The 27598-nt window shown below is 37.6% G+C and overlaps 1 protein-coding gene across 2 annotated transcripts; it reads left to right on the top strand.

Annotated features, from left to right (window-relative positions):
• The first annotated feature begins 26 nt into the window (after window positions 1–26).
• Window positions 27–27528, top strand: XPOT (exportin for tRNA). 2 transcript variants are annotated; one of them, XM_041411265.1, is made up of 26 exons: window positions 27–1075; window positions 3460–3568; window positions 4526–4659; window positions 6488–6570; window positions 7647–7703; window positions 9128–9197; window positions 10353–10571; window positions 11156–11340; window positions 11809–11977; window positions 13262–13498; window positions 13802–13840; window positions 16406–16468; window positions 17446–17570; window positions 18474–18618; window positions 18771–18890; window positions 19073–19167; window positions 19952–20021; window positions 20319–20557; window positions 21044–21329; window positions 22539–22728; window positions 24001–24117; window positions 24205–24320; window positions 24814–24861; window positions 25783–25854; window positions 26426–26484; window positions 26953–27528. In XM_041411265.1, exons 3-26 carry the CDS (start codon window positions 4600–4602, stop codon window positions 27032–27034), a joined length of 2946 nt encoding a protein of 981 aa, XP_041267199.1. In that variant the 5' UTR covers window positions 27–1075; window positions 3460–3568; window positions 4526–4599; the 3' UTR covers window positions 27035–27528. The 2 variants fall into 2 exon arrangements, with proteins under 2 accessions (XP_041267199.1, XP_041267200.1); XM_041411266.1 differs by lacking the exon at window positions 3460–3568 and having other exon boundaries at window positions 26426–26482; window positions 26952–27528.
• Window positions 27529–27598: the final 70 nt, after the last annotated feature.

Raw genomic sequence — 27598 nt, 5'->3', positions numbered from 1 at the left:
AGCGCGGCTGGCACGGGTTTGTAGCGCACTTGCTCGCGTTGGGTCGGGTTTCAGCCTGGCCGAGCGGCCACGCGGGCGTGTGGCGGTGCAAAGCCCCGTACACGGCGCTGCATTGCAGAGCCCAGGGCCACATGTGCAGACACAGCTGTGTGAGAAACGACGGTCACTTGTAAAATTTCAAAGGTTTATTAAACCTTGACAAAATACAAGAAGTGATTGAATAAGGAAAAATTGCAGCCCTCAGAGTACGCCCCCAAACGGCCATGTGCTCGGCTACAAAATGGATACTTTGTTTTTTATATCCTTGCCCCCTCCCAAAGTCTTGACAGTCAACTCCTTCTCTGCCGTCTATTAGTGGAGATCACTTTCTTACAGCTTGATTGGAGGTCAGGTGTTGCCATTGCCATGCCGCGCCTCCTAGTAACAAGCCTGCCCTCCCCTAAATGCGCTGACTAGTGACAATACCGGGGAGAAAGGGAAGAGGAATGTGCGGAGAACATACCAAAGTAACATAACTATACATCCATAAAACTTCTCTTAACATACACATAATGCTCGTCTCTTAATTACGAGAGCCAACCATCGTATTACCTATCTACAGCAGCTGGATCCCTCCTCACGGACGAGCCCACCCAGGCCGGGCCCTGCCCTGTGCGCATCTCCAAGCAGGTCGCTCTGGCCGCCACTGCGGAACTCGCACCGGCGGCCCAGCCCCGCCCCACCGCCGCTGACACAGCACGATTTCCAGACGCTGCAGGCAGTTCGGGGGCGGCCCGGGACAGCCCTAGTTTATCCCGCCGGCGCGGTCGGTTTTACAGCGGTGCTGGCGGTACCGGGGCGGGGGGTGGGACTACGGCTCCCAGGCTGCCCCGCGGCTGGGGCACATCCCGGCGTGCCTGGCGGCCGGCCGGCTTGGCGGAGAGGGGCGGTCCTGCTTCGTCTTCTCTCCTCCTCCTCCCGCCGCCAGCCGAAGCGGTGCGGCCCGGCCCGCTCCGCTCCGCTCCCTGTGCTCGTGGCGGCTGCGGAGCTGTGGGGGTGGGCGGGAGCCGGCGGCGATGGAGCACTGACCGGGAAGGTACCGGCGGGGGGGCGCGGGCAGGACGCGACACGCGGAGCGGGTGACTCAGCCCGGGGGGGAAGGGGCAGTGTGGGCTGAGCTGGCGGCGCCTGCGGGCTCCCGCGAGTCCCCCGGCCGGTTTCCTCGGCCCGGGGCCGCCTCCCAGCAGCCGTGAGGCTCCGGGAAAGCGGGGGGAGGGAGGCACCGCCGCGTCCGCCTGGCCCCGATGCTGGGGAACAGCCGGGGCTGCAGCCGACCGGGCCCCGCCGGTGCCGCCCTGCGGGTGCCACGAAATATATTTGTGTTTTTATCTGCTAATACGCGCTGTAGTCTGTGGTGTGGTTCTGTTCGCGGGAGCTGCCGCCTCCGTGGCTGTCCATCCGCTATGGTTCTGGTGGGGGAAGGAAGAAATCGTAGGACGGCAGCGTGAGGGGAGGAGGGACGTCCCCGCACTTCCATATTCCGCTGGTCGCGGCGTGCTCGGAGCGATGGTTCCCCGCCGCGGCCGCTGGGGCCGGGTCGCTCCCGGCGGCCCGGGACGGCGCTGGGGAGGTTGAAGGACCAGCCGATGGCTGTGCCGCGGCGCTGAACGCGGCGGGCTCTGAATTGCCGAGCGCCCGGCCCGGCTGCGCTGCGGAGCCCTGCTGGCTCTTCCCAGCCGCGGGAGACCGGGCTCTGACCGAGTCTGGGGCGGCGGCAAGGAGGCCTTGCTCCTTACCGGAATTCCTGCTGGTGAAATTGTGCCTGAAATTAAGACCTAATGTCACTTGCAGGAAGAAAAACTTTTCTAGTCCAGTTGAAAAGTTGTCGAAGTAGCAGTAGTTGCACAGTTGTTGGCTTTAACCGCCTGTTAGGTCGGTGTAAAGGGTCTAGAGCCCAAAGAGGCTGTAAATATGTCCGAGGTTTGCAGCAAGCAAAACCGCAAAAAAAGACTGTAAAAGGTGAATTTTAATGCCTTTGTTTTATTAGAGAGAAAACTTGAGGAAATTCAAATGAGGCACACCACTGGCTCCCCCTGTGTTACCACATCTTGTGAATACTTAAAATGACTGCTGAACGTGAAGCTTTCTATAATTGCTGATTGTTCCCGTGGTTAGCATCTGTAGTTAAAATGCTTTGAATGCTTTCATTATTGGGGTATATCTGGATCGAAGTTGCACACTTTGGCCACGTCTGTATTGCTCATTGAGTAGTCTTGCCCAATTGAAGTGGATTGAATTTTTTTTATTCTGCCTCCTTTACACTATGAAAACAGTCTTTGCTGTGCAATGTGCTTTTAAGTATTTAGTAGGGGAAAAGGAGTTATTTTTATGCGACATACCTGTGTGACTTTGCTGGTAAGGAACTGCAGGCTTTAATTACTGTAAGATGAGTTTGCCACCTGATGTGGTGTGCTGCTTAACAAAAAATAGTCTCTAAGTAAGTAAGACAATACTTTCTGCACAGTTGCATATTAATTATTAATGTTATCTATTGTTTTTTATAAATAAAATTTGCTTTAATTACATACTTGATGTTATAGCTAAGTGCATTTTACAGTGGATTTTGTGAATTATTAGTACTATTAAAATCACTGTTCAGTTTTGCTTTTGAAGTGTAACTGGCTGGTTAAGTAGATACGTGGCAGAAAAGATACCTGCTTAAGTAAAACCATGGGGCAAGAAAAGCTATTTTATTAGTTTTCTCAAGAGACTCATTCAAATATTTTATCTCATTAATTGTCTTTTAGAGCTGGCTAGTCAAGATGAAGCCGAGAAAAGGCTATATGATAGAAGTTGAAATTTTAAATATGCTCATGAGGCGTTTAGAAAGTTAGTAGAACAGATTGACATTGCTGTTCGCAGTAACAAGGGAAGAGAATACATGTTGGAGTCACGTTATTTTTATTAGCAAAATTTGTCACCCAGGTGTAAATCATCTGCCCACAAGATAAAAATACTAGCAGGTTAATATGCAAAAATAAAAAAAAGTCTCTATATTAAATAGTTGTGTAACTCTGGCCAGACCCTAATCAAAGGATGCAATAAAAAAAAAAATTAAAGAAAAAAAAATTCCCTAGAGCATTTTACCTTTTTTGGTCTGGCTCTTCTGGATGTTGATTATGGGGAAAACAGGTTGGGGGCTGGGGATGCAGAGGGAGAAGACTCAGCACAGCAGTTTAATCCCTAAAGATTCTGCCCCTGAGGGGGATCACCGTGACTAAGGCAGTCTGTGAGGCTTCGTTTGCCAGGAGTCATCACTTTGTTCCAGACTTTCTGGTTTCTGTACTGCCAAAACCTGCAAATTTTTTTGTATGAACTCAATTTTATTTATTAAATTCCTTTCATTATGCATAGTGTATTCTATCTTGACTTTTCTATAAAAGTCTGTTACCACGTTAAATTTTGGGCTCTCCTTTTCAGTTCTGCTTGCTGTTGCTTGTCACTGTGCCACCTTTCCTCCCGTGGGGGAGGGTGAACAGTAGAGCGTGCACGAGACACAATACTAAGAAATTAGAAGTTCTACCTATGGGTATGTAGGCAGCTTCAAACCACAGCTCCTTTGTATTTCATCTCTTCCTCTTGTCTCTTCCTTTCCCCTACCTCCTACATACTTACATAATAAGGCCTGATTTCAGGCCTAATTAACTGTTACCATGGGGGGGGAGGCGGAGCAGAGAACTGAAGGATAGATGGATTTTTGTCCCCTCTTGTTATTTAACAGCATCCTAGTATTTGACAGAGAAATTTAAATTTTTTAAAATTCTCTGTATTTTACTAGAGCATTGCAGAACAGCCTATAGTGGCAAGCCATCTTTAGAACATTTGTCTAGCTCACTTGTTAATTTTACACTGAATTTTCTAAGTAAAAACCATTACTAGTGAATCAGCACCCATTGATAGGAACAGAAAACTTTTGTTAACAACTTAGTGTGGTGTATTTTGTGGTGAATTTCTAAGACACTTGTATGTGCTTGCTTTAGAAGAAAGACTTCCTAGTGACTTTGCCTCCACCATGGGAAATACTTCTTAAGTGGGTGTATGAAGCATCTATACTGGAGTTGAGTAGAGATTTTTTTTTTTTTTTTTTTTTTTAGGTTTGTGGTGGGGGAAAAAAACAGCAGCCTTTCATTTAAGGAGTATATTTGTGCTTATGTCATGTCTTGCTGAAACTTCTGCATGCTTGAAATTTTAATTTAAGCCTTTCAGCTGAATATTATACATAATGCCATTTTTCTGTTAACTAAGTTCTCTTTTCAAGAGAACTGAAATATATGGAGACTTTAAAGTCTCCTTATTCAGTACGAAATACAGTACTGTGAAAAGCTGATTAAAGGACTCAGAATTCCAGTATTTGTACTGGAGCATTTATGTTTAGTTGGAGTACATTTTTTGAGGTTTGTGGGCCACCTTGTGTCATTGATGCTGTCCTGGTTTTAATTTTTCTTGTTCTGCTGAGCAAATAAAATTTCTCTTTCTCTATTTCCAGATGATCGTATTTTGCCCTCTAGAAGCAGTGGGCAAAGCAGTTAGGAGCAGGAAACAGCGAGTATAGCAATAGACATGGATGAACAAGCCCTTTTAGGGCTCAACCCAAATGCTGATGCAGACTTCAGACAACGAGTATGTAATTAATTTCCTCTTCTCTCTAGTAATGGAGATAGTATTGCAGTGCAAAAAAATCTGATGTTTTCATGGGCTGGCTGGGGGTTTGTTGAGTTTGTTTGTGAGCCAAATGCGTAGGGTTTGCGGTGGCAAGTACAAAGCAAAGTCGTGTTGCAAACATGTAAGCTGAGGGGGTATGTATTATCAGTTCTGTTACATTTCAGTTTGATTGCAGTTAAGATGCATAGAATTTATTTTTCTGGACTCTGCCTGTTTAAGTTTTTTTCAGTTCTTTGTACTTGTTGCTCAACTCCTTACATAGATTCTCACAGAATGAAAATCAGCCACAGAAAACAATTTGCTTGAAATTAGCCTGTTGATTCTTAGATGTTTTTAACTATAATTTTAATGGATTACATAGATTTAGTGTCTTTTTAATGAAATGTGTGGGTTTAATTGTAGTGAAGCTTGTGTTATTGTAAAGTAGGTTAAGAAAGTAATCATGATATGTGGGTAACATTTACTGCATAAGAGATGATCCTATCAAAAGACATTATTATTTATATAACTATTTATTGAGTAATTATCTCTGCTAACTGATTACCATGTTGATTTAACTGTCTACAAGATAACTTCTAGTAAAATCTTCCAGGAATGGGGATGTTAATACCATGGTTTTGTGTTCGTAAAACAAATCCTGCAATGTTTAAAACAGTTACAAATTTGGTTTGATTTGCTAAGTAGCCTGTTAAATATGTTGGCTCTGGGTATTTGTCCTTCTTAAAGGATGGATATAGCTAGTCTTTAGTGATCTGTCAATAAAATATCACTAAAATTGGAAGCTTTTAGATTTGATCTTTTAACTGTGCAGTCTGCCGAGTTTTGAAATATTTCATAGCAGAAGGGGACCTACCTTTTCCACCATCATGTGAGATGTAACACAAGGGAAGTATCAAACCATTTCTAGTAAAATAATACATTAAGTATAAGAAAATTGCTAGTACTAACTACAGGAAGTGAATTCTTATTTTAGGACTTAGCTCTGAATAATTATTTTGGGAGATGACTTTGGTGTAAATGGAAACATTTATGATCTAATGAAAAAGCAGCCCCTAAAAATATCCAACAGCTAAACCTCTCCCTTGAAATACCTGCATTCATAGAATTGAAATCATGTTGTTAATCTAATTTCTGCTTCAAAACTTGCTTTACTGTTCTGTATTACAGACCACACTGAGTCTTAAAGCAATTAAGTCAAATTAACTGTTGTCAAAAGCTGTTTAGGAGTCCTGATAAGTATAATGTGATTATTTAAAATTTGGTAGAGGTTTTCTTGATTTCTGTAGAAGATTCATATACTGACAGTTGCCCAGGTGATTAGTGTTTGAATGTTTTTTGATCTTGGGATGTTGAATACAAGCAAAGTTGTGCAACAAAATAGTGAATTGTTTTCAGTGAAAAATCTAAATTACCACATCTTTACAATGTGTGGAAGGAATTGTAACTTGGATGTGAACTTCCTCCCAAATGGGAAGGCCCTGAGCAAGTTGCTCCAGTCTGTGTCTCTGGATGTTCTATCTAACCTCAACACTTCGGATTCTATGACTTCCATATTCAAGTAACAAAAATCTTTGTATTGAATATGAAGTGGAAATGGGTACCTATGATATTAGCATTTGGAAAGAAGCCTGCTCAGTGTTAAAGTGATTAGGGAGCCACTGGAATGTGTCCAAATAGTGTTGGTGTTTTGAAGAAGAGCTGTTTAAATACAAGGGAAAGTGTGAATGAGATGTATTGCTATGTGTTTTGTTCTTGTTAAAAGTGAAACTTACCTTGATTTTTGCAGGCACTAGCCTACTTTGAGCAGCTCAAGATATCTCAGGATGCTTGGCAAGTCTGTGCAGAAGCATTAGCTCAGAGTATATACAGGTAATGTAACTAATAATTTCTTATTGTCATTAGTACTATGTGTGGGTCTCATTTAGCTGTGCAGCATAACAGGCAAACTAAATTGTTGAAAGTTAGTATGGTCTTTTTACTATTTTTAGTATCTTAGTTGATCTGTGACCTCTGTATAGTGCCTTTCAAGGAAGAATAATGCATAAATTAAGCTCCATGTTAATTTAGGAGCCTAAAGACTGCTCAGTTTTGAAATTCTGGGGAAAAGAAATGCTGAGAATTGCCCCCTGTGAGACTGTGGACTTTATGTGCAGTAATCTCATAAGTAGTTCCTTGCCCCAGTTCTATGGAGTAGGCCATCCAATTTTTCAAGATGCAAAGAGTGTGTAATCACCACTATTTTTGCACATAGTTGTGTATTTCCATCCAAAATACTAGGTTGTCACTGTTTTATGGAATAATTCCATTTGGAAGGAAATTGAGGGGTGCATATCTCCTGAATAATAGCAGTAGTTTATAGTGAATGCTTTTTTGTAAATGATTTTCAGAACTACTGACTGTCAGAATGTGCAGTATTTAAAACCATGTAAGATTAGAAATTATATTCTTTAAAATATACATTATGGTTGTTGCAAGTTTTAGATCATAAGATGAAAAAGCAGTGTGGATAACAGAGCATGTGGAATGTCTGTGCTTAATCTACACCCCAGATTGTCTTTACCTTTGATTTTTAAGATGCAGAGTACAACTTGCACTTAGTGTAGTAGTGGGCCTCAAACATACTGTTGAAGTCTGACAGATTTTTGTAAGGGCAGGATACAATAGGTACTGTAGTTTTGTTTGTTCAATACTGAAATCAAACCACAACAAACAGGTGGCTATAGAAAAAAAGACTAGTATCAAACATAAATATTAGTTTAACAGTTGCTCATTTCTACCAGATTGACTGCTCCACTGTTTGTCATTTTTGCTTTGAAGTAACAGTAGCAGCAGGTTTGGTTTTTTTCTGGTGCCAAAGAGGCAATCTGATTGTAATATTTGAGGAATTTTTTTCTTCACAGAAATGTGTACCGTATTGCTTCCAGTAACAGAATTTTCTTTTCTAGCGATGATCACATAAAGTTCTTCTGCTTTCAAGTTCTGGAACATCAAGTTAAGTTCAAGTGAGTAATTTTACTTGACACCATCCATATACATCCATTTAATTTTCCCTTTTTATTCTGCTTGCAAATAAAATAGTATCTCTTGCCTAGTTGTGGCTGATGAGGTGTCTGTAGTCTGGTGCAGAGATTATATTTCTTTACCTTTTCCCTGGGGAGGTTTTGAGCAGCTAGTCTAACACATTTATGGCCCAATGCAGACCCAGTTAGCAAGGACTGCTTGAAACTTGGCTATTCCTGGCTGGAGATTCAGGCCTTACTCTGTACTCTCACTGATTTTTGCAGCTGTGCTCTGTACTGAGTCCTGGACTTCAGACAGAGCCCTATTCATTCAATAGCCATGGCAGAGATGTTGAGAAAGTATTTTCACTGAGTGGTTTCATAGGACCATAATTCTAGGGAAAAATACTTTTTAATAATATGAATGTCATTGCACAGAGCTATATTTTTTCTTACTGTGGGCTCCCTTGGTCTGGAATTGAGCATTGTGGAATCTTTGAATATCATTGGGTCTGCTTGTAATACACTGAACAGGTCAGGAATTTAGATAGGAATAAGATGTATTTTGTGACTGATTTTTACAGTTTGATATGAGTACAAATGTTAAACACTTTTATTTACCCAATTTTACCTCATTGTCCACTTTTCTCTGCTTGTTTCATTCCTGTCACCTGCTTCCTGCAGTATGTTTTCTCTTTTTTCTGGGGCTTATTTTCTTTAAACATTTTTGGTGGGGTGTTTTTTCCTTCTCTTTAATGAATAGTTGGCTGTGACAGGAACACTGGAGTTCCATTCAGCAGTCATTCCTGTTAAGGACTTTACAAGCCTTTAGCTAACTCTCTTTGCAGTAAAGTATTCTCAACTCCACTAGTCCTAGCAGAGGTATGGCTGGTATTTGAGGTGGGCTGGATATAGTGTCACAATTTGCCAGGACTATATGTACAACGTAAAGCAGAATTACTTCCTTGGGTTTTTTGACATAAGTCTGATAGTAAATCAGTAGTGTAGATCACATCAGTGAAGGACCTCTTGTACTCAATACTGATAGTCTTCAATGTGTAGTGAACATGTTCAGGCATATGCAGATGTCTCTTCCTTCTCCCCTTGGCCTATGGTGAAATGTTTATTTTTATCAGGGTCATAAGTCCTGTCCCTGACAGAGCAGCCTTCCTGCAAAATTTCAAGCTTCTACTCCAATATAGGAGGCAGTAATGCCTCAAAATGTGATGCTTTATTCTGGGTAAAATGTTTATTATCTTTGCCTTTGAGTTAGAATTTTAACATAAACGAAAAGTTTCTAGGACAGCAATTTACAAAGCTATTTGCATGGTAATGTGGAGCATTATATACCATATAAAAGAGTTTTTGCTTTGCTGAGTGTTGGTGAAGCACAGTTGTATTTTGACCTCTATATTTTTTTGTTTCAGGTACTCTGAACTTACTGAAGTCCAGCAGCAGCTAATTAGGGAAACACTCATAACATGGCTGCAAGCACAGGTATGTGTGTTCTGCACTGCAGTCTAAAGTTAGGCTTTAAGGCTAACATAGGGTATTGAGTGTGGACTAAATGTTTAATCTGTTGTTTTAGTTTAAAGATGGCTTTCTGAGGATATTTGGTATCTTATTGTTGAAGGTTTGTGAGAAATTTTTTACATCAAGTGTTGTAAAGAAGTCAATGCCTGAACTTAGTATTAAATATATAACTCTTGCATCAGAAAATGACTGTGGTTTAATCAATTATGTGTGAAATAATATGTATTAAAAGTTTCTCTTTAGAGAGGCATAATACATATTCCTGATGTTCCTGAATGTCTGGAGGAGGAGCAGGCCTGCCAGTTATTTTTCTAAGACCCTACTGAGTGAACTCCTGTCTGCTTAGGGTGCTGGCAGATGTTCATCACTCTGTGATAAACCATGTTAGTACCATGGCAGAGTATGAACTATTCTTTCTTGTGGATGAGTTAGTGTAGCCAAACTTGTAGTATCAGCCCCACCCAGGAATTTGCAGTCAGAAGTATCCAGTGGTTTGCCCATACCCGCCATTATGTAGCTGTCATTCCACTTCTGCACTGAAGATACATAGTTGCCTGGAGAAAATTTAACAATAGGAAATGGAGTGTAATACAACTTTAAAATGAACAGATCATTATGAAGTGGGTTAAATTGCTCTTCTCTTTGCTGCAAACTGTTCCGTTTGGGGTTTCTAAAAGGAAAAGGAGAGGAGGTTGGTAGTGGTGGGTTTTCTTTTTCCCCTTAGATTTAGGAACTTCCCTTACTATTTGTAGCACTAACATCTAACACAGGCACAAGCTAGCTACAGGAGGACTGTAACTTTCACCAAACTGACAAAGGACCTTTTAGTCTTTGAGTAGTTGTGGTGGTTTTTGCATGGGAGGCATTTATGGGAGACACTTAATGTCTTGGTACTGAATGAAAGGCTTAGGACTGTTATCACCCATAGAAAACATTTTCCCTGTTGCAGGAGACTTTAGCCATTTTTGCTTCAAATTCCTTGGAAATCTAAGGGTTTATTTGTTGGTCTCAGCCAGGAAGAGAGATAGTACATTAACTACTACAGAGAGATCAACAAACCCATAAGATTCTTCTCTAATTTATTGAGAATATACAGATGAAATGTCTTGTTTCTACCAGATGCTGAATCCCCAGCCTGAGAAGACTTTTATTCGCAACAAAGCAGCACAAGTCTTCGCATTGCTTTTTGTTACTGAATATCTCACAAAATGGCCCAAGTTTTTTTTTGACATTCTGTCAGTTGTTGACCTTAATCCACGAGGTGTGGATATGTACCTCAGAATTCTGATGGCTGTCGATGCTGAGCTGGTGGACCGGGATGTTGTTCATACATCAGAGGCAAGTTATTATTTTGCATTAACACTTGTTTTAAAATTTTAAGTTCTCTGACTTTAATTAGAGTAGAAGGTTTTTATATATGCTTTTTTCCTGTGGCTGCTCTGCCTTAGACACATTAGGTGGTTTAAATTCAAAATATTATGTTTAGCTTTGTTGTATAATGCTTTTTATGATTTCATACTTTTCAGATAATACTTTTTTTGCTTGAAAGCTTGCAAACAAAAATTAATCAACTGAATTTGCCAGTGTAATGCTAGACTGATTAATTTTAAAATATTAATGTTTTCTAGTGCATGTTTCAAGGGGTCCTAACCCCTAAAAAAAGCCCATTTAATTATTTAGAGAACTACTCTTATTTTTCTGCCTTTTCTTTCAGTGTTTGGGCACTGTGGATAATAAAAGGGAAAACTTAGGATACTTTGGTTTTATTTGTTGGAAAGGAAAGAAACATTCTCTTTGGGTTTCTGATTTGAGTTATTTTGCTATGACACATGATGTCTGGCATCTGGATACAAAATTGCTACTAATTTGACAAGATGCTAATCTGTGACAAGACTGATTTTATCCTTTTTCTGTATTGATAGGAGGCTCGTAGGAACACCTTATTAAAAGATACTATGAGGGAGCAGTGCATTCCAAGTTTGGTGGAGTCGTGGTACCAAATCTTACAAAATTATCAATATAATAACTCAGAGTTGACATGCCAGTGCCTTGAAGTAGTTGGAGCTTATGTATCCTGGATAGATTTGAGCCTGATAGCCAATGAAAGGTAAGAAGGTTTTGATGGAAAGGGTTTGCAAAAATCACCTTGGCAGTGTGCTGACTGTATAGAATATATAAATATATTTAATATGTAGAAATATATATATATATTTAATATATAAATATTAAAAGTACTTCGTAATATAAAATATAGTCGTATATGTTGTACATATTTTATATATAAATATTTAAAATATATATAAAAGTCCTCCAAAGATGACTTTTAATTCTATCTTTGGAGTTTTGGGAATTTTAGGAGAGTGATTGTTTTTGCAAGCCAAGCTGATATAATGGCCAAACTAAACACTATTCAGTTTGCTGTGTTCTCTTTAAAACACATAAAATGTTGAGTTTTGTCAGTACAATAGAAAAAGAATTATAAAAAGAGTTCATTGTAAATATTCACACAAATAATATAAAGCTTCTGTACAATGTTACTTTGTGTATATAAAACTGAACTATTTTTTCTCTAAAGGTTTATAAATATGCTGCTAGGTCACATGTCTGTGGAAGTTCTCCGGGAAGAAGCCTGTGATTGTTTGTTTGAAATTGTAAATAAAGGAATGGACCCAGTTGATAAAACAAAACTGGTTGAGTCTTTATGTCAAGTATTGCAGTCTGCTGGCCTCTTCAGTATTGATCAGGTTTGTGTATTGATTTTTAACAATAGGAATGAGTCATATGCTTCTGAAAGCTCTTAAATAAGTTGAGGCACAGAAAATTATGAAACAGTCCATCAGTTAGAGGGAAGTACTTGTGCTTCTGCATTAAAGCTGAACACTTCTTACAATTTTCTCATACTTTTAAATTTAAGAGCTTGTTATTAATGTTTATTATTATTTTGAACACGCAGGGTTTCATTCTAGAAGCAATGTATTATGTAACTCCCCTGTTCCTCTCCTAAAGCATGTTGTGCTTACTGTTAATTTAGCCTCTGTGTTTCCTTGTCTTCCCTGAATCTTCCCTCCTGAATGATTCTGAATCTTCCCTCTTGAATGATTCTGTAACAGGTATTGTAGGCAATATAGCTGATCTAATGTCTCACCCTAAAAAATTCTGTGCATGGTTAGGTAGGGCAAAGAGCTTTCTTAAGGACACGTATGCTGTTTTGTACGTGTACACCATCAAACATGAGGTTTGAAATGCTTATCTGTAAGCTGGAAAAGTATATCTACTAACTAAATACACATTTTCTGGCAGTTGCCTTGTTTAAGGAACAGCTGTTCACTCCTGCTGTGGAGAAAGAGCAACCACTCCTTATGAAGCTGAAGTTCTTAGATTGCAAGGCTTTTACTTCTTACTTTTAAAACCTTTGTCAAATTATTGTTCCTACTAATAAAAATCTTGCTTCATTCTTTCTTAGGTAGACTTGTTATTCTTTCACTTTTGTGTAGCTATGGCAGAGACCAAAAGGTCTTTTTGAGGTGGCTGCTTTAGGGGTATTTCTCGATTCTCATCAATGTATTTATGCAAAGCAAGCCAGAAATATTTAATATTAACTCACTCTAACAGGCAGTACTGAAAGGTACTTGTTAATCAGTATTTCTGAAGTGAGCTGCAGCTGGTAATACTTTGAAGTTTTTCCATAGAAAGATTTTCCTCTTATACAGCCTAGAATTTATGGTAGGCAAGTGCTGCTGCTTTTGTTTTGGACCTTATTGCTGTAAAGAGAGAAACAAATAAGTCTGAAGAGGTGAAGCAAGCTACTGTTGTGCAATGGAGGACAGACAAATCTGGCATTGCTTTAACTTTTTTCTCTCTCCGTTCCCAGGGGAAAAAGAACCAATTGTAGGCAATTGGTAGTTTCCAGCTAGGAGACAAGTGTTGGTTTAATTCTACATACTAGACGTGGGTAGTACAGTCTGTAGTCTTGTATTATTTAAACATAAGCTCTGTTAGTATTTTTAATCAAGTGTCTTTTCTTGCAGGAAGATGATGTGGATTTTCTGGCCAGGTTTTCTAAGCTGGTCAATGGGATGGGGCAAGCATTAATAGCTAGTTGGACTAAACTGATAAAAAATGGTGATATGAAGAGTGCTCAAGACACTCTACAAGCTATTGAAGCAAAAGTGGCCCTGATGTTGCAACTTCTAATTCATGAAGATGATGACATCTCTTCGAACATCATTGGCTTTTGTTACGACTACCTTCACATCCTGAAACAAGTAAATACATCTGACTTCAATTTAACACTAATTCTGGCATGATTTCATTTGATTTTTGTGTGAATGTCTCATACTTCCTGCAAACTGATCTGCAAAATAGGGTTTTTTACTAATTAGCATTCAATTTCTCTAATGCCTGTGGTCATGCCATTTCTGTAGTGTTGTTTAGAGATCTGAAGGAGTTGAGTTAAATCTTGTGTTAAGGGGAAAGGCAGATCATCTGGCTGTTAAAAAAGCAAGTCTTTCTCTTAGTAATGAAGGAGTAAGAATACAAAAAAATAACACTTGAATTTTATTTTCCAGCTTTCTGCACTTTCAGACCAACAAAAAGCTAATGTAGAGGTAGGTATTTTTTACTGCAGGCTCTATACTTCAAGGACACATTAGATCAGAACATTTCATTTTGCTGAAACAAATAATGTTTCATTTTTATGCCTCAATGTGTATGTGACAGTAATTAAAAGTAAGGACAGTGTTCTATCTTTTGCTAAGTAACTACAGTTGTTTCTTTAAATAGTAAGCCTATATTGAATTGTGTATGAAGATGAAAGCTATTTTAGAGCTGGTCTTCCCAAACAACCCTTAAGCATATGCTTGGCAAGCTCCTCTGCAGGCTATACTGTTCAAAGAATATTCTTAAATCAGCCTGGAAGAGTCGTTTCTTGAAATTTTTATTTTTATTAAAACCTGCCCTAATTACAAAGGATTGGAATAAGTAAAGGAAGGATTGTCATAACTATAACTCTTACTAATATAATTTAAACTTCAGAAAGAAGCAACATTTGAGAAATAACAATTGTAATTATGAGCAGTTACATTTTAAACATTATATCAAATGTACATTAAGCTCAAGTAGATAATCTTAAGTTTATATATAAAACATGAAGTCCATGTCCAGTTTTGGAAGTAGTAAACTTAGATGGATTTTTCAGTCCAGTCTGCGCCAGTGTGATGTACTGATTTGGATGCTGAACTGGTTAGATTGGTGCAGTTATTTCGTAAGTGCCTACAGCTAGCAGGTTTGATTCCTTTTCCTTTACAAAGAAAACTGAATTCTGTACCTGTTCTAACATGCAGGTTGAATTTGGATAACTGTGGTGTAGAGTATCTTGATTTCCTTTTGTCTAATGTCTGTTGAATTTGGATTAGGTAACACAAAAAGAGAACTTTGATAAGAACACTGAATCTTTTTATTTTTGTGACTCTTTTGTTGTTACAGCTACATCAAATAATGTTACTACTGCAGTATACTTAAGACACTAAAAGCTGGAATATGTTACTGCCCTGAATTATGTTGGTTTAGGTTGTTTTCTTACTAGAGACTTTCATGTTGCAAATATTTCTTACTTTTACTGAGCACTTCTTAAGGATTTGTGTTAAACAGAGAAACAATTGTAACAATTTTTTTTCTTTGATCCACCTCATAATAAAGTAATGGGAAATAGTCTAAATCTTATTGTCATTTGCCTTAAGCTTTAAATTTTGTGCTTAGCAGCATTCCTTTAAAGTTTTGCATTTTATAGTATACACTTTCAACTTGTTCATTATTTGAAGAGGAAAAAAAGGGAGCTTGTTTCTTGTGCCTCTGAAGTTCCAAAGTTTTTTCTCATCAGCAGGGCCACATTTTTAGTTCTTAGAATGACAGGTCTTTCTAAACATTTTTGGCTACAAGTGTATTGCATTAATGTTTTGCAATTATTTTAATTCTTAAATATCACTTCTTACAGAGAAGCAGATGCTTCTCACAGGTCATGGTGACACTTGGTATCAAAGTATCTATTTCTGTAAGATGACCAAGAATTTCACCTCGGTAATCCAGGTTTAATCCATTGGTCCATTTTGGTGTTGATGAATTTCAGGTTTTGCAGTTAAAATGAAAAATAGTGGTCATGGTTTATTTGTCAAAAGGTTTTTTTGTTTCATTTTGTTTCATTCAGACTTAAGTAGAGCTATGGTCAAGCCTTTATAGCTGCTTTAGAATTTAATACCAACAGTCCCTACTAAGGTCATATTGCACTTCATTGCTCTAATTAGTCTGACAACTTGCTGCTGCAAGCTATGGACAAAGTGTAAAGAGACCTTCCCATTGAGTGACAAGATGCAGAAGGGGCCCCTTTGCTTTCTAAACTCCTCTAGAGAAGTCTAGGTGCAGCTGGATCTAGTCTATCTCCCAGACTTAGTCAATGGTTTATGAATAAAGGATTGTGTAGGTGAAGCTTTTTGCCACTTTGTTCAGCAGGATTAAGGATGGCAAAACCAAATCTATAAATGATTGATTTTATTGATGTTGATAATGATTAGACTAAAAGACTAGGTTCAGAATTATTTACCGTATTCAATAGATAGTAGTTACAGGCACTACAGTATAGTGCACTGTTTCTTGAAGCAATGTTGAAACAGCAGTATTGAAGATGGCAAAACAGTTATTGAATAGAGATGGATGAATAGAGATGAATAACAATTATTGAATAGAGATGAATAACACACACCAATTACTGTGAACTGTTAGAGAAGTTGATGTCATAGCTAAGCTGACTTATGCCTTTAAAATAGTGTCTTGGACAACCTCTGCCTAGTTTCCTCTGCCTAGTTCAGTCATCTTGATTGTTTTCCTTGTGAACTGAACAGCACAAATTAAAGCTAGATAATACTGTCAGAGACTGAGAGCTCCAAAATGTCTATGCTGTCTGTCTGGAATAGCATCTGTGTATTGTTTGGATATAATCCATCTGTTTTGATTTGGACTGTTAACTTCTGATAAACCTCTGAAAAGAATAGTTTAAAAGGGATTAAAAATATTTGTAAATACATAATGCTAGCTTCAATATTTTCTTTCCTGTAGTATTTATCATGGCTGTTTTTTATAACTTGCCTGCTTCTATGCTTATTGTTCTGTTTTTATCTTAGGCAATCATGTTGGCTGTTATGAAGAAGTTGACATATGATGAAGAATATAATTTTGAAAATGAGGTATTGTGTTGTAGGAATAAACACACACATGCAACTTAATTATATGTAGCCAAACTTGCTCACACTTAAAATGCATATTTTTCATAGACTAAAGACTTAAAGGTAGGAAGCAAGGGTTCATAGGTTGAGGTTGTTTCCTGTATGGAAAGCTTCTAGGCATGTATGTATAGGACAAAACAACATAGTAAAGGTATATCCAAACCGACTGAGTTTACAAAGTTTGTGCCTGTGTTTGTACAGAGCTATTCCAAGGCCAATAGGGCTGTGCTGATAACTAAACATAGCAGTTGAGGGGGTTTGTTCAGTGCAAATTTGCATGTTTCTGCATGTCACTTCTGTCTTGCAAAAATACTTGAGAAATACTATGTAATGAAACTCTCAAAAGAAGTGCTGCTTGAGCTACTGGAGATGGTCATACCTCTGCAAAAATGAGCTAAGGCCGGGGTAAGGTCTTTGATTTCATTTTCCTTCCATGCTTAACATCTCTATCAGTCAACAGTAATGACTGAGTATGTGAGACAGACTTCATCCCAGGCTGTTGAGAGAGAAATAGTCTTAAAAGGGTTAACTTAAACTGTATCCAGTCCATCATAAGTGTTGTCAGTCCAATTTTAAAACTAAGCTAGATGCTAAGAAAGAATGTCTTTGAGGAGTGATTCAGTTTTTAAGAACTGGGTCAATAAGGCTTTGCCAAGAGCATTTTCTTTCTTGTACTTTTGGCTGGTTTTCATTTTGGAAAGCCTTTTTAGTATATTTCTGGACTGAATGCAATGGATCTCAACATACTATATCCAGGCATAAAAGGAGCCTGCTGTTAATGTTGCAAGAGCACTGGATGAGCATTATTGAATTCTCTGCATGTGCTGTACTGGTTTTGTATGTACATGATTTTGCTTTAGGTGTAATTGTCTAAAATGGTTGTGGATGAATTTAAACATGAAAATAAGGACTTCACTGATGTGAATGTTTTTTGGTAGGGTGAAGACGAAGCAATGTTTGTGGAGTACAGAAAACAGTTGAAACTGTTGCTGGACAGACTTGCTCAGGTTTCACCAGAACTACTCTTGGCATCTGTCCGCAGAGTTTTTAACACTACACTTCAGTAAGTTGGGGTTTATAACTTGATTTATGTGGTGCCTTTTGGGGTTTGGTTTTTATTTTCCTTTTGTAAACCATCAGTCTATAGTGAAATGTGTGATGCGGCAAGGTGAAGTCAGTTGACAGAATGGGCTCATTACAACTTTAATAATAAATATGGCTTCGTGTCATCTGTTACTCAGCTCCTTAGAAAGAAAAAGCTTTCTTTTTGTAACCTTAAATGGCAGCTTTTCTTTCCTAGAGATGTTTCTTGATCTTTGTCACTTATCTACACAGCACCAGCTGTTTGGAGTGGTGTTCACTTTGCCACATCTCATGAGAGCGTCCTTGAGGTGTAAATATTATGTATTACTTTTATCAGAAAAACAAGGTTGGATGGGGGCAAAAAATCTAAGTGAAGCATTTTTGCAAAAAAAAAAAAAAGAAAAAAGTAGATCTCATCCTGGGAGCTGCACACAAGTAAAGAAACATTACTAGTTCCTTGGCTGGGAGGGAAGTTTTGTGTATACAAATAGAAATCCAGTGCTGTTTGTGGCTACCTTGTACCTTAACTGAGTCTCTTATGTGAAGCTGAATGGCTTGTCCTCGTGTCATAGTAGGTGTGTTTTTATCTAAATAAGCACAATAGAAATCTGTAGCTTTCAAGTGGAAACTGGCAAAAGAAAGAGGCCAGTTCTTTTGCCAGTTTCCACTAGAAAGCTAGTGTTGACAAGGTGGTATTTTAGAGGATAAAGTCTCTCAGAAGCATCTTGAATAACCGCCTGAGCCTTCCAGTGTTTTCCTTAGTTTAAATCTGTTTTTATGTTGTGCACCTGAAGAAGGCTCAAAAGAAAATATTAACATGGTGTAATTGTGATTATTTCATAAAGTACTAAAGACTAACGTTGTCTTCATATTCTTTCTTCAGGAACTGGCAGACTACACGATTTATGGAAGTAGAAGTGGCAATAAGGCTGCTGTATATGTTGGCTGAGGCTCTTCCTGTATCTCATGGTGCTCATTTCTCTGGTGATGTTACTAAAGCTACAGCTTTACAAGACATGATGAGAACGGTAAGCATGTCTTGAGAGCTTTTAAAAAGTGGCACTAAAGCCTAGAATGTTTCCGTTAAAATGGCTCGTTGTAATGACCAGCATGTCACGTACGCTGCAGTTATGTTTTATAAACAGCTAAAATACTAACTTGCTAATGCTTTTATTTGTAGCTGGTGACTTCTGGTGTTAGTGCCTATCAGCATACATCAGTGACCCTGGAATTTTTTGAAACAGTGGTTAGATATGAAAAATTCTTTGCTGTTGAACCTCAGCACATTCCAACTGTACTAGTAAGTTTCATCTCATTTCTATTTTTGACTAGTTGAGACTAGTTAAGTTCTTTAGACTTAAGAAATTTTCCTATTCTCTGAAGGTCCCTAAGGAAGCTGGGTTTCTTAACTTGTTGGATGATTAGATTTCCCCCCCTGCTTTGTTTAGACACTCTAAGACTGAGATGCTTTATTGTTTGCAGATGGCATTTTTAGATCACCGTGGTCTTCGTCATACAAGTCCCAAAGTACGGAGTCGAACAGCTTACCTCTTTTCCAGATTTGTCAAGTCTCTTAAGTGAGTAAAGAAATGTATCCAAATGGCACTGAATGTACTACCTACAGCACTTCTGTGTGTCCCAGTTGTCATTGGAACAGCCTGGGCTTCAGATGGACTGTAGTGAAGTAAAATACCAAAGCAGTGCTCTAGCAGTGTTGTTCTACTGTGTAATACTATGGTAGCAGTGGAGATGTTTGTCACAGAACCAAGAAGTGAAATACATATGCCTAGTTTATTTTGATCAGATCTTAAAGCTGATCAACAACATAAATGCCTTTTCTACTTTTTCTCAGTAAGCAGAGCTGAGTGTGAGTGGATCTAGAGACTTTCAAGAGTAACTAGTAACTAGTCCCTGTCCCTAACTAAATTTTTTATTCTTTTGGAATTTAGACTGATGAAGTTTACTTAGTGTATCAGTCCTTTGAACAGTCCTGTTCTTTTGGTCTTATTTCACAGGCAGGTATTTTATTTAGAGGCAGAAGAAGCTCAGAGATGGGTCAGATTTCAGCATGCTTTTATTTTTTAACTGTTCAAAATACTTCACTTAAATGATGCATATTTTTAAAAAATGAGGGAAAGAAAGAAATGGCTATTTCCTACTATGCCATGTATTTCTTTGGCCTACCACTGGCATCATACCCATAAGCCAGATTTTTCTGCAGCAGTGCTTTGATATTTAAAGGGGATTCCTATATGGAGAAGGCAGTTTAGCATCTAACTTCACAGCTTACATAAAATATCTTGAAACCTGTAAAAATGAATGTGCTTCTGAGTAGTGCTATATGCTTGTGTTTTACTTCAGTAAGCAAATGAATCCCTTTATTGAAGATGTTCTGAACAGAATACAAGACCTGATGGAACTTTCTCCTCCTGTGAGTATTTGCAGTAGGTTTTTGTAATGAGTGAGGCTTGCACTTATCCGTGTGCCTGAGTACTTGCTGAATTGTAAGCTTAGCATGCAGACATTTAAGCACAAATAATTATCCTGCTTTTTTGGTGTAAGATCACTTTCACACCTTACTTTTGTACCTAATTGTAATAATCTTGCTTATGTGGGTTTCTGGGAGTATAGGGTAGAGATGGGTGTATATACAGAAGGCTATAAACTTTGAAAAGACAGCCTTGATAGAGGACACTTAGTGAATTATGCCTGTTATCTTCCATTTTAGGAAAATGGCTACCAGGCGCTGTTAAGCAGTGATGATCAACTTTTCATTTATGAAACAGCTGGAGTGTTAATAGTTAACAGTGAATACTCTGCAGAAAGAAAACAGGTTCTGATGAGGAATTTGTTGACTCCACTGATGGAGAAGTTCAAAGTATTGTTAGAAAAACTGATGATGGCACAAGATGAGGACAGACAGATGGCACTGGCTGACTGCCTCAATCATGCTGTTGGGTTTGCTAGGTAGGTACAGCACAGTAATACTATATGTTTCTGGTTTGAGTAAAAGGGAAATGCAAAGGATTTAGTGGGAAGAGGGACTGAGTTTTCTATTTTATTGACCTAGAAAATCATCAGTGGTTGTGGAATTTCTTGTGATAGCAGAGAAAATAAGTCCCCTTAGAAGAGTCTGCTTTGGATGTATATACAGAGAATATTGAGCAAGTTCATAATGAATCAGCATCTATTTCTTTGCTCAAATAATCGTATGGAGCTAATCTAATCATAAGCTGTTGGTAAATTGTTAGAATTTAATTCTCAGAAACTGCTAAAGTGATGCTACTTCATATGAAAATATTCTGTTCATTACTTCCACTGTGTGGCTCCCAGTTCATGAAATGAAGTACTGTAGTTCAGTGCCTGGGTTGGAAAGCATTTGTTCTCAGTGTTACTGCTTCTTCATTGTACTGGAATGTGAGCTTATGTAAAACTTGATGTGTGCTTTTACAGCCGAACCAGCAAGGCTTTCAGCAATAAGCAAACTGTAAAGCAGTGTGGCTGCTCAGAGGTTTATCTGGACTGCTTACAAACGTTTCTGCCAGCTCTCAGCTGTCCAGTGCAAAAGGAAGTTCTGAGGAGTGGTGTCCGCACTTTCCTTCACCGCATGATTATTTGCCTAGAGGAAGAAGTTCTTCCGTTCATTCCTTCTGCCTCTGAACACATGCTTAAAGATTGTGAAGCAAAAGATCTTCAAGAATTCATTCCTCTTATAAACCAAATAACAGCTAAGTTTAAGGTATGATAGTGCATTAGCTTTTCAGGGTTGAAGTGTTGCTGAGAGATCTTCGTTTCTAGTTCCAGAAAAACAGTGTCAGAGCCCTTCTTAAAAATTAGTAAGTGTATTTTGAAGGCTGCTATTGGGAACATTGTTTTTGATCACAGTCATATGTTCCTGGGCTCACAGTGATTAAATTACTGATTTTTTTCTTTGATTAGTCTTAAATGTTGTGTTAATTTTTTTTATTTGATATTTTAAAATACTACTTGCATCACAAATTTTTCTTATTGACACAATTAGCTTCATGCTCTCTGAATTTTTAAGCTAATGTTACAATTTAGTTTACAAATACACAAGGTTTGAAGTGAATTCTCATCTTTTATAATGAGATTTCCAGAAGATAGAGATACAAGAAATATAGAATATGTGTATAAGGAGGAATATAGATTTATATCGGGGATAACAGTAGATAATTAAAAATAGTCCATGAAAGATTAGGAAGGTAAAAAAGTCACAGGAGCAAGGTGGGACAAATACTATGTCCTGTATTGTTGTAATGTTTTAAGTTTGTATGATATGGTACTACTCTTATAATAATAGGTAAAAGAAAGGTCCTGCCTTCTACGGTCTCACCTTGAATACTTTAAAGGCATACTATAAAGAGAGGATAAAAGATAAAATCTTGCTTAAGCATTAAGAAATTAACATTTTGCTTCTTTTTGGAATTCTGATGTGACTGAATAGCACATGCCTTCAGTTTTTCAATTCATCATTAATTTAGTGCCCTTACATATATTTTGCACTAAAAGTGTTGTGACAAGTTTATTCTGTAATGTTAGTAGGAAAACTTCAGTAATTCTTAAAGAAAAGTTCTATAAAAGCTGGCCTGTTGCCAGTTTTAACGTCTTAGAGATGGTATTTCAGGAAATTTGAAATTGTCTCTCTGAACAGAAGGATGAAAAATCCTGAAAAACCTTTTCCTGCACAAAATGAGGCTAGACTGGACTAGTTACTTTTGTGCAAAAGGGTTAAAATAGGTGGTGTGTAAGTCAAGGTGCAGTAATGTTCATGGTGACCCTGATGCAACTTGCTGTGTTGTAAGTAATTATATGAAATTACTAACACTAAAAGTGGATCCAAGTTGAGAATTCTAACAAGCTTTTAAGTTTTAACTTCTTAATGTTCAGTTTCTCTTTTTGAGCTGACACCCTTTTCTGATCTTCACAGACACAGGTTTCACCTTTTCTGCAGCAGATGTTTATGCCACTACTTCGTGCTATTTTTGAGGTGTTGCTCCTTCCAGCAGAAGAAAATGACCAGTCTGCTGCTTTAGAAAAACAAATGTTACGGAGGAGTTACTTCGCTTTTCTGCAGACAGTAACAGGCAGTGGAATGAGTGAAGTCATAGCTAATCAAGGTAAGGAACCCAGTCTCTCAAAGGAGAGTCCTACGGTTATTCTCACATACGTTTTAGCTAACTAAATTGTTAGCCCAGTTCCTGGCAAGTACTATTAACTATCTGACAACAGGATGTCTATTGTAAGTGTATCTAAGTACTATTACAATATCTTACAATGGAAATACTGTGTTCAGCTTGCCTGACTCAAATTACCTGTTGTACAGTAATTTGGGGTTGTGAAATCCAGCTATAATAGGCATATTCTTCCTATTGATCTTTTCAGCTTCATGTGATCGCTGTGCCTGTTAGGACAAGAACAATGTATCCAGTCTTCCTGTATCATTTACTTGTCTGGTGAATTGGAGATCATACAATGCATACCAAAGTATAGCAGTGTTCATACTGCTGGGCAAGACCACTCATAGCTCCCACTACTGATTGTGTTTATTTTTGGAAGGACATATCAGTAAATCCTGTAAACTTCTATTACTGTTGCCTGATCTTGTTGTCTATGGTAGAAGGCCTCATGTGACTTAGTATATAAGGCCTCATGTGACTTAGTATATATGTAGTTACCAGGTTTTCCTCACCTTTACTGGCCAGATGCAAATTAGTTATTTTTCATGGTGGGAATTTGAAGTCGGACATCTAGTTGCTTGATACCTTAACTGATTCTTTCTGTTTAAATTCCATCAAAATGGATAGGGACTTCAGAAAGTTTAAAGTGACTCCTCTGGTAAGTGAAGCTCAGAATTCCTTTCCCCTATCCTAAAATGGTGGTAATACTGCTGAGACAGGAAAAGGTAGTGAGAGCTTTCTTGAAAGAGGGACTTGGTAGTTGTGATGGGCCAAGAAATTGTTAAAGAGATCAAACAAATCAGCATAGATGCAGCACAGAAATTTTAAATGTCTGAAAAATATCTCATCATATGCTGCAAGATAAGCTAACTGCTTCAGTGCTGCTGAGTTTTAATTAACACTTCCAAGTTAGGTAGAGAGGACAAAATTTTAACTTGTAAACAGGTCAAAGTACTGCCCTGACCTTTGTGTGTGTTAAAGGCCAGAAGAGCAATTAGAATCTCCAAACTTAAAAAAAAAAAATTAACCTAAATAAGAGTTGTCTTGCATCGTAGGGGAAACTTTCCAAAAATATTTGAGATTTGTGCAAAAAAGAGCTATTTTGAAGTTGAAGCATATCTTCCAGGTCAGTATTTATATAAAATAGTGTATGAGTACAGAAACATTTTAGGCTGTGGTTTGAAGTGACAAGTTCATTTTAATGTGTTTAAGGTGCAGAGAACGTGGAACGTGTGTTGTTCACTGTCATTCAAGGAGCGGTGGATTACCCAGATCCTATTGCACAGAAGACTTGTTTTATTATTCTTTCTAAGCTGGTGGAGCTCTGGGGTAAGAATGGCTTTCCAGAATTCCTTTCCATCTGCTACTACCCATGAAGCAATAATAGAACTAAATTTTTTTTTCTTTTCTTTTTAGGAGGTAAAGATGGACCAGTAGGTTTTGCAGACTTTGTCTACAAGCACATTGTTCCTGCATGTTTCTTAGCACCTTTGAAGCAAACGTTTGACTTAGCAGATGCCCAGACAGTACTGGTGTGTATTATGGATGGTTTTTTTGCATTAATTCCTGTGAGGCAGACTGAAGCTAACAAACCTGCAGTTGCCATGGGGTATTAATGAATGTAATCTCAGAAATAAAACCCCTTAGGTTTTGTGGGATTTTTTTTGCATTTAGGTATCTGTAGGATTAATTATTAAATATTGTGGTAGTGTATCCTGTAGTTTTCCTAGGCTCAAAATCAATTGGAGATCTAAGTATTTAACACTGACTGGCATTAGCTATAAACTAATGTTCAGTGAAAACAAATACACAAAGTTGGCTGTTCTCTCGTTCATTTTGGATTCAATTGTGCAGAAGTTTTTCTGATTTTCTGACCTGGAAGGTCAAGACTTGGCATTGTGTGAGGAGAAAATGAAGGGATAATAGCATGAACTAGCCCTTGTTTTGGGTCTCATTAGGTTCTTTAGCTTTGAATAATGAACCAGTAGACCAATGCACAGTCTAATGCTCTGTATTACATTTCAGGCTTTATCAGAATGTGCAGTGACGTTAAAAACAATTCATCTCAAAAGGGTAAGCTTCATCATACTTCATAGGGAAAAACTGTCACAGGTTTCTTTCTAGTGGTTTTATCAATTTCCAAAAGTTAGATACTTACTAGGATGAATTCCTACTGTACTGTTATATAAAATAACAGGATGATCATAATGCTGTGCATGGATACAGGGTCCAGTAGTTCTACCTCTTGATAAATTAATGCAAAATACTGACTCTTTATTAAGGAGAAAAATCTGCTCACTTTGTTGTTCTAGTTCCAGGGTAACTTATGTGAATTAGTAAAGTTGATTCACTTCCCCTTGGTAGAGCTATTCTATTATGTTTGTATTCTGCCAGCTTGTGCAGTAATCCCTTCTGAGCTGAAACTTATCTGATAAATATAGGTAAAGAAAACAAAAACTGAAGTGTTAATCAAAATGTTTGTTTCGCTCAAAGGTTTGGACATTCCATTTTATTACTGCTTAGCTCACTGCAGATTACATAGTCAATGTTACCAGAGAAGTACTGTCTTCATCTTCTCTTGGCTACTGAATTTTGCAATGGGAGTAGTATGGTAAAGCAGTAGGCGGATGCTAATACCCAATTATTTTATTTCTTCCAAATGTTAGATAGTTAATTATGGAGGCAACTCTTAATTTCACTATTTCTTACAGTTGACATATAACAAACTGTTCGGCTCTATTGTAATTCTTACTTCAGTGTAATTTTTAGTGCATTTTTCTTCTGTGTAGCAAAAGATACCAAATTGCAATAGAACCTTTAAGGCCAAGATTGAGAAATTTTTTTATTTGCTAACAGCTGAGAATAACTTAAACATTTGAAAAGCATTAATTTTCTGTGAAATGGTGATGTAGACCACCATACAGTATAGGGCTATGTTTTTTTCATCTGTAAAAAAAAAAAAGCATGAAAAAATTGTGTACTGCTTTTCTTTAGGGTCCTGAGTGCATTCAGTATCTTCAGCAAGAGTATTTGCCTTCTTTGCAAGTAGCTCCTGAGATAATCCAGGTAGGAGTTCCTAAAAAGAGTATTTGGAAAACTCTTTAATAATCATAAGTATAAAATGGGGAGAAATTGATATTTACAAAGTGAACCTCCTTTAATCTCATAGTAAAATTTACTCAGTTATTGCATATGAGAATAGGATTAATTTATCATAAGGAGTAAAGATACTGTGAGGGTACCTTGCAAAAAAAAAAAAAAAAATTCCAGTGCAGGTAACTGTCTAAACAATCTTCCTACTTTAATTCAAAGTTTAACTTGAAGGTATCCTTGTATACAGTCCTATTTCTGTCTCCTCAGCTAAAAGTGAATGAGCTATCCTAAAACTGGGGAAAAAAAAAAAAAAAAAAACCACGAAAAAACAACAAAGAAATAGTTTTTCACCCTAGAATGCATTTGGACTGTCATAGTCTTTTTCAACTTTTTATACATGACATGATTTTTTTCAGTTGTACATTAGGGAAAATACAAATGAATATCAATGGCTTTAATGTGAATGTATCTCAGGTTGTTTTGTTGCTTCATTTAATTACTACGTTGTTATTTCTTTTAGTTATTTCTTTGCTCTCTCTTACAGGAATTCTGTCAAGCACTTCAGCAGCCTGATGCTAAAGTTTTTAAAAATTACTTAAAGGTATAAAGAAATTTTTCTTTCAATAGCTTTTAGTTCCATTTCAACTTTACCATACCATTCAGTCATAGTAGTGACTTGAGGTAAAACCCAAATACTGAATTATTTAATAGTTTTCAGCTGTTGGGAATCTCCAAGTAGCAAAGCAGTTAATTGGAGAGACAGAGCAAACAACAAACCTGCATCTATAAAATTGTCACTCATTCTTAGCACCTTGCCATCTCAGTAGTTTGGTATTCTTGTGGCTTTTGTTTAATAGCTGAAAAAGCAATAATGTGATGCTATAGTTGTAGAGAGTGTCAAAACAGATAATTTTTGAGGGTGTGAGCATAAACAAATAGCACAAGTCACACCCTTACACTTAATGTGTTAAACACAAAAATGAGCTCTGTCAAACAAATCCTCTTATACCTCAAGCATTCCATGTCTTACATTTCCTTTGTTTTAACTTTTTAAAAATAATTTTTCACAGGTTTTTTTCCAGCGAGCCAAGCCCTAAGGAAAGTACTGGAATCTCATGTACCTGTTTCCATAATGCAGAAGTCTGGTTGTTAATCTATAAAAATGCTAACTCTTGTGCCATTCAAACTGGTTTTGTTTTTAAGAAATGTTGCTTTGTGCTCACATCAGTGCGTACTTTAACCTTCCGCAAAACAGAAATGCAAATTCCCCACCTGTGTCTCAGACATGAAGGTATGTGGCAACATGAAAAATTATCTGTATACACAAACTTTTATTATGTATAGGATGAGTTAAGCTTACATTGTAACACATACAGCAAGGAGATTACACTTATTTTTTAAATTAAGTGAATAAAATGTAAAAATACCTTCAGACCATAGCAATGGTTATTAAAATGTGTACATTTTTGATACGGAGTAAAATGTTTTAATAAGACATAAAATTCATTTGTTCATGTATGGTGACATGAAAATAAAACAATCAAAGTCCTTCTTGTAGATAGTCATTTTATTGAGATTGTCTTAATGATAAAATATATATATACCTCCTATAAAACAGATTGGTGTAATAAATGATTTCACTTAAAAGTAGCATCTGGTTCTATCTTTTTTTAATAAAACCAATAAAATTTGATGCAGTGAAATGTCTAAGTCTCTC

This window comes from Onychostruthus taczanowskii, unplaced genomic scaffold (assembly GCF_017590055.1).
Source record: "Onychostruthus taczanowskii isolate IOZ18803 unplaced genomic scaffold, ASM1759005v1 scaffold35, whole genome shotgun sequence".
In the NCBI taxonomy this organism is placed as follows: Eukaryota; Metazoa; Chordata; class Aves; order Passeriformes; family Passeridae; genus Onychostruthus; species Onychostruthus taczanowskii.
This window is presented reverse-complemented; position numbering and strand designations above follow the sequence as displayed.

Excerpts from the sequence above, each read along its gene's own strand:
- XPOT (XM_041411265.1), top strand. The coding sequence starts at position 4,600 with ATGGATGAACAAGCCCTTTTAGGGCTCAACCCAAATGCTGATGCAGAC. Across the intron at positions 16,469-17,445 it reads AATATAATTTTGAAAATGAG|GGTGAAGACGAAGCAATGTT; the intron begins GTATTGTGTTGT and ends GTTTTTTGGTAG. Across the intron at positions 17,571-18,473 it reads GTTTTTAACACTACACTTCA|GAACTGGCAGACTACACGAT; the intron begins GTAAGTTGGGGT and ends TTCTTTCTTCAG.